The 15,411-nt window shown below is 36.5% G+C and overlaps 1 protein-coding gene across 1 annotated transcript in view; it reads right to left on the reverse strand.

Moving 5' to 3' along the window:
* The window catches only part of LOC308430871 (uncharacterized protein), a gene marked incomplete at both ends in the record, with an annotated part of 216,021 nt that overhangs the window by 44,171 nt on the left and 156,439 nt on the right, over nt 1-15,411 (reverse strand). The window contains 9 exon segments of the mRNA XM_080930149.1: nt 2,584-2,619; nt 3,904-4,076; nt 4,193-4,251; nt 4,347-4,462; nt 5,771-5,836; nt 11,007-11,042; nt 12,304-12,476; nt 12,596-12,654; nt 12,741-12,862. Of these exon segments, the coding sequence (XP_080786275.1) occupies nt 2,584-2,619; nt 3,904-4,076; nt 4,193-4,251; nt 4,347-4,462; nt 5,771-5,836; nt 11,007-11,042; nt 12,304-12,476; nt 12,596-12,654; nt 12,741-12,862 (840 nt within the window).

Genomic DNA, 15,411 nt, shown 5'->3' on the forward strand with positions numbered 1-15,411 from the left:
AGTACTGAGATTAGTGATCATCAGAAAGAATGAACACAGAACAGAGATGTATTAGGAAGATAGAAAATCACAAGAATGAATGGATGAATGCAAGAAAGGATATATAAAAGGATGGACAACAGTATTCAAGAAGAATCAAATCAAAGAGAAACTGGAGAGAGATAAGAAAGGAGAATAAATCAAATTCCATATCCTTCCTTCCATGTATCTATTCATCTACCACCCATGCATCAATTCTCAGGTCTATTCTCTTGTCTTTCCTTTGTTCTGACTCTGCTTTCTTTGTGATTTCATTCATGTACTCACACACCTTTCATTGATAAACATTATCACTGTCTACTTGTCAGTTTGTACTTTATTTCTTTTTCCTTCAGTTTTATTGGATATTTGCAGTATTTACATTTCAAATGTTATATCCTTCTTCTCCCCCTCCTTCTCTCTTCTCTCTCAACTTGCTTCCGTGATGGTGCTTTTTCTCACAATCACCCTCTCCAGCTCCGTGCCTTGGCTGGTTGATGATGTTCTACTTTTCCTGAGGTTGCAAACATTTCTGGTCTTTCAATCTTTTCTCTAACTATTTAATTAGGATACCTGTGTTAAATCTGATGTTTAGCTGCAAGCATCATCATCTGTATCTATATGACTCTGCAGAGCCTGTGAGGTGACATCCATATCTGGTTCCTGCCAGTAAACTCTTTTTTGGCATAAGCAATAGTGCTTGGGTTTGCTGACTGCATAAGGGGTTGTTCTCCAGGTCTGGCAGTCTCTGGAGATCTTTTTTTAATCCCTGTTCCTCTATTTGACTTTGTATTTCCTCCCCTGAGTGTTTTGATCTCCCTTCTAAGAAATACTAAGGCATTTACATTCAGGTCGTCATTCTTTTTGAGCTTCATAAGTTCTCAGGGTCATTTCGTGGGTATTCTGAGCATTTCGGGCTAGTATCCACTCACAAGTAAGTACATACCACAAGTGTTCTCAAGTTCAATTCATTAGCCTTGGAATTAAATGAAGCTTTTTCTTTTTCAAAAGATTCATTAATTTTATTTATGTGAGTACACTGTTCCTTTCTTCAGATACACAAGAAGAGAGCATCAGATCTCATTACAAATGATTGTTATCCACCATGTGGTGGCTGGTATTTAAACTCAAGACCTCTGGATGAGCAGTCAGTGCTCTTAAGCACTGAGCCAGCTTTCCAGCCTGAAATCAAATCATAGTTTTTAGTAGCTGAGAAATACTCCATTTTGGATATGTACCACAATTTCTGTATCCATCCCTGTGTGGAAGGACATTTGAGTACTTTCAGTTTGATGATAAACCAGTGGATAATCAAAACAAATTCATGAATAAAAATAGAATGATGGAAGGGAGATAAGATCTAAGGAAGAACAGGCAAATATATAAACATGATAGTAAATGGGCATAAGGGTGCATACAATAGTGTGTGTGTGTGTGTGTGTGTGTGTGTGTGTGTGTGTGTGTGAGTGATAAAAGGAAGATAGTTGTTGGTGTATATATTGAAAGATGGATGAATGGATGGATAAATGGATAGATGGATGCACAGAAGGATTGATGAGTGGACAAATGGCTATAAATAATAAAAGAGGTTGAGTGGGACAGATACTAAAAAATATAACTGGACATAAGTATATAGGTTGATTGATAGATAGACTGGCGAATTAATAGATAAATGGTTAGACATATAGGTTAGGGGTCTACATATGAGTAGGTGCATAGGTGGATGGATAAGATAATATGTGAATGGATGGATGGGTGGACAGATATACAGTTGAGGAAAATACAGAAAGAAATAATTCCGAGTAGTCATAGAGACAGAAGAAGACAGATTTGTATATAGATGCACACATATGTACTGTGTAGATGGGTGGTTATTTTTCCAGATGGCTGGCTGATTAGTTAGCTATAACCATGTGTTGGTAGGCAGAGAAAGCAAAGAATCAATTAATGAAGGATACATGGGCAAATGGATAGAAATGTTGGCAGGCAGATGCAGGAGGGGAAAATTGATTAAAAGATAAACAATAGAAGGAAAAACAGAAAGAATGAAGATAATACATGAAAGTGAACAAAAAATGGCTAGGAGGATGTATAATTAGGTCTTTGTATGGATGAGTAGAAAGATGCAAATATAGTGTCTGAGGATAAATGATTAGAGAATAAAAATAAAATAGCTACAAAGAGGAATGAACTACTGAAAAAGAGAATGCACACTTTTTAACAAAACCACTTAAGTGGCCATCAGAAATTTCAATTTGATAATGAAGCTCCTAGGGAAAAAATTACATGTATTAAAAGACATAAACTGCAGTTTTTTCATATGAACTCATAACCATAATTCTATAGACAAAGCTTCTATAAACATCTTTCTTCATCCAAGAGGAATGGAAAAAAGTAAATCAGAAATCTAACACTTGGACTGAAATTCCAAGAGACCAAGGACAGCAAATTTTCTTCTGTTAGTCTTTGCTCCAATCAAGAGATTGGCTTATACTTAGGCAAGTTTTCTTAGCAATAAAGAGAAATGTACAGACAAACATCTAGATAGGGCACATTGATACATACCTGTATAAACTTCTTTTACACCATGTTCATTATAACCTGTAACACAAAGGCACTTATATGAAGACGGAGCAGCATGTTCTCACACATCATGTCTTGGCACACATGAGACAAATTTGGATGATAATTATTTATCATCTAATCCTGTTTTGAGATCTGACATAAATGCCCTCCTAAAGAAGAATTTCTTGGCATTTCAGGCAGATCTAACATTGTATTACTACCTCTAGAGCACCTTCTTAATAAGAAGCTCTTCTAAGATCTATTGTTATGCCCCACTGTCCAATTTATGTACACACCCTATCATCTTCCCTTCTACTCTGCCTCTATCTACTCATCTCACTGAAGTTTACTGAGTACTTTCTACCTGTGCTTTCTTCATTTCTATTTAAATAGTAAAATGCTGAAACAAGTCTGTACCTCATTGTAGTTTTCCCTGGGACAAAATGCATATTTAAATTATTTTTCTCTAGTGCCAAGCTCAATGTTTGGCTTAGATGTTTGGTACTCTTGAGTAGACAACATAATGAAACATATAAGTCATGTCCTTTATGAGTGAGAAAACAGCACATTTATATTGTGGTTTCCAAAATATAGTGAATGAATGAAATCTCAAACCATCAATCTCTAATTAGAAATAAATTGTTGAGAATTCACCTTTCCTTGACTTCAGTTCTTATTGTTATAATGAGGATAATAGAGAAAAAATTAAATTTAAACACTTTCAATTATAAGACTCAGAGAAATTGTAAACTAAACTTGAAGCTGTTAACTGCTGACTGGTGAAGGTAATATGCAGGCTACTAGGACAAAAAAAAAGAACAAATTATTTTACCAGTAATAAACATTGGACTATTGTTTTATACCAAGTGGCCAGGTAAGATGTGCATGTGCAGGTTACTGTTATGGGTAACCAACTACTTCAAAATGGTTTTGGTTTTGTTTTAATTCATCTACTGTATCTAAACCTCCTAAAAAACATACTTGGATCTGTGTTGCTCTTAAAAAGGAAATGCTTTCCTAAGATCTATGGGATATAAGACATGGAATCAAACTTCCATTTTTAACTTTGATCATGTAAGCTTTTCTTTGTATTAAAATATTTTCAGCCATGATCATACAAGATTTTCTTTGTCATAAAAGATAGTTTGAACAAAAATGCTGACTCAGTGTGTTGAGAATAACTGAATGTTGAGTGATCAAGCATAAAGAGGACATTTGTACTATCTCATCTGAAGCTCAGGGAAATTTGCAGGTACAAGAAAGTATATGAAAAAAAGAATACCAGAGGATATCTTATAGCACACCACAGAGAATACTCACCATTGACATATAGACTGTCCTTGTCTAGTGAGTAGTTGCCAAGCTGGGTGATTCCATAAGTTAGATTGTTCATCTCTAAGTACAGCCCTGGGATGTCCATCTCAGAATGTTCAGGGTCATGGTAGTAGGAACAGATGACATTCACACCAGTGGCTGTCCCATTCTTCCTAGACCTAGAGAGAGAAGAGTCTAGAGACTTTAGAAAAGTTATAATGAAGATTACAACTAGAAGGAATGAAAAAAAAAAATCAATGGAAATTGTTAGCAAATGTACAGAAAATGAACTCACCTAAGGGAATCCAGTCTGCAACTTGAATTGAAGGAACCATTCTGGAACAAGTGACCAAGCTATGGAGAAGGAAGGAGGAGGAAAAAGAAAACAGTGTTTGATTAAGGAGTCATATGAGATTATATGTCATAGGCTACTGGGATAAAGTTCTCACCAGGTGCTGCACAACACTCTCAGTTGAGCTGAACATAGCTGAACCATTGCTCATATTTGGAGAATATGGTAGGTTGGATATGGTGAAGTTGATTGTAAGAATCTTTAGATGGTGCCCTATAGTTGTGAGAAGAAGAGATGTAGAAAGAACTAAGAATTTGTATGATATCAGAGTAAAATCCTATTCTCATCATCTTAGTTTCTCTTACAGTCCCACCACATCCCATAGTGTCCAATCAGATCAGAATTTATACAACTTCCTAACTCTATACCACACATAAACTCTTTTCTGAATCTTCTTCCCAATAATTCTCTTTTGCACTACAGCCCAGGTCTAATATTCTTATGAAAAGAATATTTTCCTGCAGATTCTCTCCCTCTGCTGAGTACTAGGAGAGTCTTTCTGGAATTAAAATTCTCATAGGATGGCTTATAGTTTATTACTACCAATAGTTTTATGTCTACTTTCAGTCTCAAGTTCAACCGAAAAGATTTGACACTTGTTACTATTTCTTGTCACGTAGTTGCACTTGGAAAAAAGAACTGAAGAATTGCTTCCATCAGATTGGTCTGTGGGAATTTTTATGAGATACTTTTTTGATTTCTATTTAATGTAGAAGACCCAATCAACTGTTAGCAGTACCACCACTAAGCTTGTGGGCTTGAGTTATGCAATAAACCCAGCTGATATAAGCCTGTAAGCATGGCAGTAAGCAATCTTCTCCAATGATCTGCTCTTGGTTTCTGCCCCAAGTTCCTATTTAGTTTTCCTTAACTGTAGACTGCAACATGGAGTGCATGTTGAAATAAATTCATACTTGCGCAATTGCTTCAGACTTGGTTTATCACAGCAGCAGTACACAGACTAAAACAGTATTCAAGATCTCTTCTGCTGACTTCCAGTATCATTGACTCATATATTGTGAGTCTAACACTGTGACCCAGTAAGTGCTGAGCATGACATATAAAAGCTGTACCAGACGTTTAGCATTATGACTCATTTAAATAAAAGTCCTCTTCATTCTTTTCATTAATTATATGGTTAGTTGACACTGACCCCTTATATTGAAATTTCTGCTTCCAGGAATATATCATGTCTCATTTATTTGTATCAATCTTATTCATCCCAATAGAATCAGGTTAAGAGGAATTTTCCTCAGAAATCTTTCCCCATTCTACTTTATATTATATGGTTGTTACCATCTCCACAAGCATTCAAAATATTGTATTAGTCTCTTTGTTTCACACACATGTTAGTTACTATAGTCAAGCGTATGATTTTTGTTAATCTGATATTTGTGCTTGTGAAGATGACCCTGAGCCTAGACTTCACATCATGGTTTTCTAGCTCTATCTTAAAGTCACATGGTGAAAGATTGAAACAGAGGATTTAAGAAGTAGGCAGGCAGTGGGATTCCAAGATACCTGTGGTAGGCTCTGGCTTCAAAGGTGTAGATGAAGAAGGTTGCATAGTGGTGGCTGGCTCAGGAGCTGTTGGAAATGATAGTCATTTTAAACATTTCAAGGTCTCCTTATCTGCAATTGTTCCTACTTATCCTGAGAGATTCAATTCAGGGAGGACTTTTCTTAGAAAGCCTTATCTTTTCTACATACAGCAAAGACTGTTCATAGGTGGGAGAAATATTTGGTCCAAAGCAGAAATACTATTCGTAGATGAACTATCAAGAAAATTGAAGAGTGATTGTGTGAGTGGAATTGTGAACAATCTATGACTATAATCAATGCAAATACTGAGATTAGTGATCATCAGAAAGAATGAACACAGAACAGAGATGATTTAGGAAGATAGAAAATCACAAGAATGAATGGATGAATGCAAGGAAGGATATATAAAAGGATGGTTAAACAATATTCAAGAAGAATCAAATCAAAGAGAAACTGGAGAGAGATAAGAAAGGAGAATAAATCAAATTCCATATCCTTCCTTCCATGTATCTATCCATCTACCACCCATGCATCAATTCTCAGGTCTATTCTCTTGTCTTTCCTTTGTTTGGTCTGTCTCTGCTTCCTCTGTGATTTCATTCATGTACTCACACACCTTTCATTGATAAACATTATCACTGTCTACTTGTCAGTTTGTACTTTATTTCTTTTTCCTTCAGTTTTATGGGATATTTGCTTTATTTACATTTCAAATGTTATATCTTTTCCCACCCTCTCCCTCTCTGCTCCCTTGAATCTTGCTTCCATGTTGGTGTTTGTTCTCACAATCACCCTCTCCAGCTCAGTGCCTTGGCTGGTTGATGATGTTCTTCTTTTCATGAGGTTGCCAACATTTCAGCTCCTTCATTCCGTTCTGTATTTATTTCATTAGGATTTTTGTGTTCAGTCTGATGGTCGGATACAAGCATCCTCATCTGTATCTATGTGACTCTCACAGAGCCTCTGAAGTGACATCCATATCTGGTTCGGCCAGTAAACATTTCTTGGCATCAGCAATAGTGCTTGGGTTTGCTGACTGCATAAGGGGTGGTTCTCTAGGTCAGGCAGTTTCTGTAGTTCTTTTCTTTAATCCCTGCTTCTCTATTTGTTCTTGTATTTTCTCCCCCTAGTGGTTTGATCTTCCTTCTAAGAAGCACTGAGGCTTTCATATTCAGGTGTTCATTCTTTTTGATCTTCATAACTTCTTGGGGTAATTTCTTGGGTATTCTGAGCTTTTGAGCTAGTATTTACTCATAAGTGAGTACATACCATGAGTGCTCTCAGGTTCCATTCATTAGCTTTGAAATTTAATGAAGTCATTGAGTTTTTTTTTTAAGATTTATTTATTTTATATATGTGAGTACACTGTTCTTGTCTTTAGACATACCAGGAGAGGGCATCAGATCTCATTACAGCTGATTGTGAGCCACCATGTAGTTGCTGGTCTTTGAACTCAGGACCTCTGGAAGAGCAATCAGTGCTCTTATCCAGTGAACCATCTCTCTAGCCTGAACTAGGTGTTTTTAATCCTGAGTAGTACTCCATTGTGGATATGTACCACAATTTCTGTATCCATTCCTCTGTTCAAGAACCTCTGGGTACTTTCCAGCTTCTGGCTATTATAAATAAGTCTGCTATAAACATGGTGAAAAATGTGTCCTTGTTATATGGTGGAAATATATTTGAGTTTATGCCCAGAAATGCTATCACTTGTCCCTCAGGTAGTACTATGTACAATTTTCTGAGGAATCTCCAGACTGATTTCTAGTGTTGTGTTATAAGCTTACAACACCACCAATAGTGGAGGAGTGTTCCTTTTTCTCCACATCTTTACCAGCATCTGCTGTTACCTGAGTTTTTTACCTTGGCCATTCTGATTGGTGTGAGGTAGACTCTTAGTGCTGTTTTGATTTGCATTTCTCTGAGGACTATGGATGTTGTGCATTTCTTTAGTTGATTCTCAGCCATTCTATATTACTCAGTTGAGAAGTCTTTATTTATCTCTGTAAACCATTTTTAGTAGGATTTTTTGATTCTCTAGAGTCTAACTTCTTGAGTTCTTTCTATATACTGGATACTAGTCCTCTATCAAATATAGGATTGGTAAAGATCTTTTCCCAATCTGTTGGTTGCTGTTTTGTCCTTTTGACAGTGTCCTTGGCCTTACAGAAAGTTTGAAATTTCGTGTGGTCCCATTTGTCTATTTCTGATGTTAGTGCATAAGCCATTGGTGTTCTGTTCAGGAAAAATTTCCCTGTGCCTATATGTTCTAAGCTAGTCCCCATTTTCTGTTATATTGTTTTCAGTGTACCTGATTTTATGTGGAGGTCCTTGATCCACTTGGACTTGAGCTTTGTACAAGGAGATAAGAAGGGATTGAATTGCTTTCTTTTGCATGCTACTGCCAGTTTACCCAGCACCATTTGTTGAAGAAGATGTGCTTCTTCCATTGAATCTTTTTAGCTTCTTTATCAAAGATTAAGTGACTATAAGAGGTTGGTCCATTTCTGGGTCTTCAATTCTATTCCATTGATCTACCTGCCTCTCTCTGTACAAATACCAGGCAGACTTATCAGAATTTTTCTGTAATACAGATGAGGTCAGGGATGGTGATTACCCTATACATTTTTTTATTGTTGAAAATGTTTTTTTTGCTATCCTGTTTTTTTTTAAATTATTCCAAATGAAATTGCAAACAATGTTTTCTAACTCTATGAAGAATTGAGTTGCAATTTTGATGGAGATTCTATTGAATCTGTAGACTGCCTTAGGCGTGATTGTCATTTTTACTATGTCAATCATTTCAATCTATGAGCATTGAAGATCTTTCCATATTCTGAGGTCTTCCTCAATTTTCTTCTTCAAAGACTTGAAGTTCTTGTCATATAGATCCTCCACTTTCTTGGTTAGCCTCATACCAAAGTATTTTATATTCTTTGTGATTATTTTGAAGGGTCTGAGTTCTCTATTTTTTTCTGAGCCTTTTTCTTTGAGTAGAGGAAAGCTATTGATTGGTTTGAGGTAATTTTATATCCAGCCACTTTGTTGAAGATGTTTATCAGCTGTAAAAGTTTCCTGGTGGAATTCTTGGGGTCACTTAACTATACTATCATGTCATCTGCAAATAGTGATATTTTAATTTCTTCCTCTCCATTTATTATCTCTTTGACCTTCTTTTGTTGTCTTATTGCTCTGGCTAGTACTTCCAGTACTATATTGAATAGATAGGAAGAGAATGGACAGCCTTATCTAGTCCCTGATTTTAGTGGGATTGCTTCAAGCTTTTCACCATTTAGTTTGATACTGGCTACTGGTTTGCTGTATATTGGTATATTGCTTTTCCTATGTTTTAGTATGAGTCTTGAATTATTGACATTTCCAAGGCTTTTAACATGAATGGGTGTTGAATTTTGCCAAAATTTCTCAAAATCTGGAGAGATAATCATGTGAGTTATTTCTCTGAGTATGTTTATATAGTGAATAACATTGATGTATTTCTGTATATTGAACCATTCCTGCCTCCCTGGGATGAAGCAGAGACTGAAGGAAAGGTCATCTAGAGACTGCAGGAATCTATCCCATGTAATGTCATCAAACCCAGACAATATTGTGGATGTCAAGAAGTGCATGCTGACAGGACCCTGATATAGGTGTCTACTTAGAAGCTCTGCCAGAGTCTGACAAATACAGAGGAGGATGTTCACAGCCAACTACTGGATTTAGAACAGTGTCCCCAGTGGAGAAGTTAGAGAAAAAATTGAAGGAGTTGAAGGTTTGTAACCCTTTAAGAACAACAATACTAACCAACTCCCAGGAAATAAATCAGTATCCAAAAAATATACATGGATGGACCAATGGCTCCAGCTGCTCATAAAGCAGAGGATGGCCTTCTTGTGCATTAATGGGAGGAGAAGCCCTTGGTCCTGCCAAAGCTCAATGCCACGGTGTAGGGGAATGTAACTTCAAGGAGGCTGGGAGGGCTGTGGGGGGTGGTGGTGAACCTTCTCATAGAAACAGCAGGAAGTAGGATGGAATAGGAGTATAGAGGGGAATTCAGAAAAGGGAATAACATTTCAAATGTAAATAAAAATGTACCTAATTAAAAAAAGAAATGTGCAGGTAAAGGAATAAAGCTGAAAATAATCACCGTTAATGAGGAAATCTGGAGCCAGATAGATGAGCAACATATATTTTCAATTATTTGTGAATGTTAGCTTTGAATTTTTAGATAGCATGGTTTATTGGATAGAATTTGGTGATATTACATGTTGAAAAGAATTAATTGAACAGGAAGTGTAAAATGTGGAATGAGTTAGGATAACCAGGTAGAGGAAAAATAAAGGGAGTGATATTTAACCCTAAGATGGAACCCTCTTCTGTAGAAGCTTCCGAAAATATGTACATATAAACATATAAAGTATCTAAATAAAATTCCTGATAATGAGATGACAATTCCTCAATAGATACAACACAATGGCAAATAAAACTTCATCACCAGAAGTAGAGGATTCCTTTTGGAAGTGTTGGCAAATGATGTTTCATAGAACTGGCTATTACAAAAACTTTTGGTTACTCTCTAGAACTTGCTGGTTAGACCTACATTGCTTAAAATGACACACATTTGGTCATAGCATATAGAGAAATAAATATGGTGCTCAGCTGAAAGCTTTACCCCTTCTGGCTCGTGTTCAGAGGACTGGAAATTGTTATGTATGATAGTGGAGGAAGAATCACCAATCTTACTCAGTGATTAATCCTGTGAACTACAAAGATGACTAGCCTGGTAAGGCATGTTCAGTGATGCAAGGGCAACACAAATTCAGTGTATAAAACTCTCAAAGAACCAATACATATTAGAAAAAATAGGAGCAAGTAGGCAATTTCTGTCAAAACATTTAAATAGTCTTTAGAAATTGCAGCTTGATAATTTATCCCCTGATATTGGCACTTTGTTTTAGGAGACATAAATTACAGAGTTACTATCAAAATTAAACTTCATAATTAGGTAGGGTACGCTTTACAAATATAGTTATCCAAGGAAGAAGAATTTGGAAACGGCAGAAATTTAAAATGAGAAATTCAGTTTCGAAATGAGACTAGTGGATTCCCTTGAGATTTTGGCCTCAATGGAAAAATTGACTTGTACTTGGGGGCAATTTTCCTTTAGAAATGAGGAGTAAAGTAGGAACCCAGATTTAGGTAAATTAATACATACTAGTAGGAGGTTCTTCCGGATGAGGTTCTTTATAACCTAGAAAATAAGACATGTAAGAGAAAGGGGGAGCAAAGAAATTGGATCCAGCCTATTTTGACCTATCACCACCCTTCTATATATTACTGAACATTTAATCATCTTATTAGATCTGACTTAAATCATCCTAGAGAAGAATTTTCTGGTATTTTAACTATACTCATCTTTTCACATATCTGTAGCATGTTCCCAATAGGTTGTTACAAAACATATTTTCATAACTTCCAATATAATATACATCAATATATACCATCATTACCCTTTTATCCTACCAAAACATATTCATTCAGAAGGCACTTATTAAGCCGTTACTGTGTGTACAATTCCATTTTAGTTTGATGTCTATAGTATAGACAGACAAAAGTAAAAATTTCAAAATGTTTTATTCTACTTCATTTCACATTAGAAAAAGATAACGATGAAAGTTACCTTTTTGTTGTATTAGGCATAATGTGTGATTTATGTGGGTGCTGAATATAAAATAAAGATGATAGAAATTGTACCCAAATCCTTGCAAGTGAAACAGATTAAATATAAAAAGCAGCTTGGAGATGATTACCATGGGAAGCCATACCTTTCTGAGATGAAAGGGAGAAAAAATAGTGAGGAAGGTGATGTTAGAAAGGGGGACTGAGAGGAGAGAAAAGAGGGGAAGCTGTGACTGGAATATAAAGTAAATAGATAAATTAATTAATAGAAAAATGAAAAACAGCATTTCAATATTTAGACCAGTGCATACTCAGTGTTGGAACATGCAAGTCCTTTTTCAGCTATGTGCTTTGCTTTTTTAAACTTCAGAATAATATAGATACATAATATCTCCTTGTTCACTAAACGAATTTATTGTTAAAATGGCTTCACAATTGACAGGCCTTAGAGTCATCAAGCAAATTGCCTGGATTTATCTGCAAGGAAGTTTATTTATATGGTTAGTGAGGGTACCAAAACCACATATAAATAAATGTGTGTATCATAAACACTGGAATATATTCAGACATTCAACATTAAGGAGGAAGAAAGTTAGGCAAGTGTATTTATATTTTTCCTTTTGCTGACTTTGTACCTAATAGGGCCATATGCCCCTACCTCCTAACCAGAATATTAGGTTGGTCTTCTTGAGTTCTTTGAACAAGGTCTTCTTGAGTTCCCGAAACAAGGCACTAAAACAGAATCAAGTGGTCTAGACAGTAATATCAAAATTATTGATAGACAGAGAAAAAAATAAAGGATCTTACAGGGACATTGGACAGATCATGCTCACCATTGACATAAAGACTCTCTTTGTCCACTGTATAGTTGCCTAACTGGGTAATTCCATAGGTAAGATGGCTCAGCTCAGAGTACAGTTCCTGGATGTCAATCCCAGAATTTGCAACATCATGGTAGTAGGTGCAGATGGCTTCTATAGAAGTAGCTGTTTTGTTTTTTTCAGGCCTAAAAAGAGAGTATAGATTTTAGAAAGATTGCAAAATAAATAAGGACCAGAAAGGAGAAGGAACAAGCAAAGGGTTACCATAATAGATTCTTGGAGAATGGACAGAAAGTGGACTCACCTGAGGGAATCCAGTCTGCAACTGGAGTTGAAAGAACCATTATGGAGCAAGGGTTCAAGCTGAGGAGGAAAAAAAGGGAAATAAGATTTGGATAGAGTGGGTGTATGGGATTGTCAAAGTGAAGCTACTGTTATGAGGATCTTACTAGGTGCTTCAGAAGAGTCTCAGTGGAGTTGAACACAGCTGAGTCATTGTTCATATGTGCTGAATATGGAAGATTGGAAATGGTAAAGCTGACTGTTATGGTCTTTAAGTGATGCCCAGCAGCTGAAAGATAAAAGGAAGTATCATGGACCACCATCAGAAGACAGGACCTGCAACCAGACGACTGAGCTCCCAGAACAGACTCACAAGTGCTCTCTCCCATGAGCATACAGTGAGCCTGCCTCACATCCCCACTGGCTATCCTTAGAGGGAACTCCAGGAACGTGCAGAGCACAGATAACTTGGTGCACTTTGGGATCGGGTTCTTTTCGGCCCAGAGAGAGAGAGTCAGGTGACCATCATCAAGACTCAGGACCTGCACACAGAAGGCTGAGCTCTCAGAACAGCCTCACAAGTACTCGTTCCACCTGAGCCCATGGAGACAGAACTGAGTCACTGCCATCAGAACTGACTGCCTTCCTGAAAAGATCTGAACACCTGGAAGCAATCCTCTTCCTGAGCTTACAGACCCTCAGACCCACAGGAAAAACAAGCTCCAGTAAGAGACAAAATCACCTATAATCACAAATAACAAGTTGGCAAGAGGAAAACACAGAACTTAAGCAGTGGAAACCAAGACAACCTGGCAAGATCAGTACCCAGCATTCCCACCACGGCAAGTAGTGGATTTCCCAACACATCAAAGAAACAAGATTTAGACTTTAAATCATACTTTGTGATGATGATGGAGATCTTCAAGAAGCGCATGAATAACTCACTTAAACAATTACAGGACAACAAGGAGAACATATGTAAACAAAGAGAAGCCCTTAAAAAATACAAAAATTATTCAAAGAACTACAGGAAACCCCAACAAACAGGAAAAGAAATTTAAAATGCAAATAGAAACAATAAAGAAATCACAAAAGAGACAACCCTGGAGTTAGAAGACATAGAAATTAGGAGTCATAGATCCAAGCATCACCAACAGACTACAAGTGATGGAAGAGACGATCTCAGGGACAGAAGACAACAGAGAAAACTTTGACACAGCAGTCAGAAAAAAATGCAAAAGCCAAAAAAGCTCCTAACCCAGAATATCCAGGATATCCAGGACACAATGAAAAGACCAAACCTAAGGATAATAGGTATAGAAGAGGACTAAGACTCCTAACTAAAATGCACAGTAAATATCTTCAATAAAATCATAGAAGAAAACTTCTCTACCTTTAAGAATAAGATAATCAAGAACATAACATGAGCCTACATAACTCCAAATAGATTGGACCAGAAAAGAAACACCTCCTTACACATAATAGTCAAAATAAAGAATGTTCAAAACAAACAAACAAACAAAAAAGAATCCTAAAAGCAGTAGGGAAAAAGGACAAGTAACATATAGAGGCAGACCAATCATAATTACATGGGACTTCTCAAGAGAAACTGTGAAAGGTAGAGGATCCTGGACAAATGACATACAGACCCTAAGAAAACACAAATGCCAGCATAGGTTACTATATTCAGCAAAACTTGCATTTACCATAGATGGAGAAACCAAGATATTCCAGGAAAAAACCAAATTTATACAGTATCTGTCCACAAATCCAGCCCTACAAAGGTAACAGATAGGAAATTCAACACAAGAGGAAAACTACACCCTAGTGAAGGCAAGAAAATAATCATGAAAACCAAAAGACAAAAAGCACACAAACATAAGTCTACCCCTAACAACAAAAATAACAGGAAAAAGCAATCACTATTTCTTAATATCTCTTAACATCAATGAACTAAATTCCCCAATAAAAGACTATCAGACTGGATATGTAAACAGCATCCAGCATTTTGCTACATACAGGAAACTCATCTTAAAGACAAAGGCAGACACTACCTCAGAGTAAAAGGGCGAGAAAAAACTAAGTAAATGGTCCCAAGAAAGAAACTGGAGTAGCCATTCTAATATCAAGCAAAATAGATTTTCAACCAAAAGCTATCAAAAAAGAGAAGGGAGTACACTTTTTAGTCATCACAGAAAATAATCTATTAAGATGAACTGTCAATCCTGAACATCTGTGCTCCAAATACAAGGGCACCCACATTCATAAAAGAAACCCTATTAAAGCTCAAAGCATATATTGCACCACACACAATAAAAGTAGAAAACTTCAACACCCCACTCTCATTAATAGCAAGATCACAGAAGCAGAAACTGAACAGAGACACAGTGAAACTAGCAGAGCTTATGAACCAAGTAGAATCACCAGACATCTACAGAACAATCCATCCTAAAACAAAAGAATATACCTTTTTCTCAGCATCTCACAGTACCTTCTCCAAAAGTAACCACATAGGCACTCACAAATCAGGCTTCAACAGACATAAGATTGAAATACTTCCATGCATCCTATCAGATCACCATGGACTAAGGCTGCTATTTGATAAGAACAAAAACAATTAAAAAGTCCACATACACATGGAAGCTGAACAATGCTCTACTCAGTGATAGCATGGTCAGGGATGAAATTTAAAAAATTAAGTATTTTTTAGAACGTAATGAAAATGAAAGCATAACACACCCAAACTTATGGGATGCAATGAAAGCAGTACTAAGAGAAAAACTCATAGCTCTAAGTGCCTCACAAAAGAAACTGGAGAGACCATATACTAGGAGATTG

This window comes from Micromys minutus (assembly GCF_963924665.1).
Source record: "Micromys minutus genome assembly, chromosome: 16".
NCBI classification, from domain to species: Eukaryota; Metazoa; Chordata; class Mammalia; order Rodentia; family Muridae; genus Micromys; species Micromys minutus.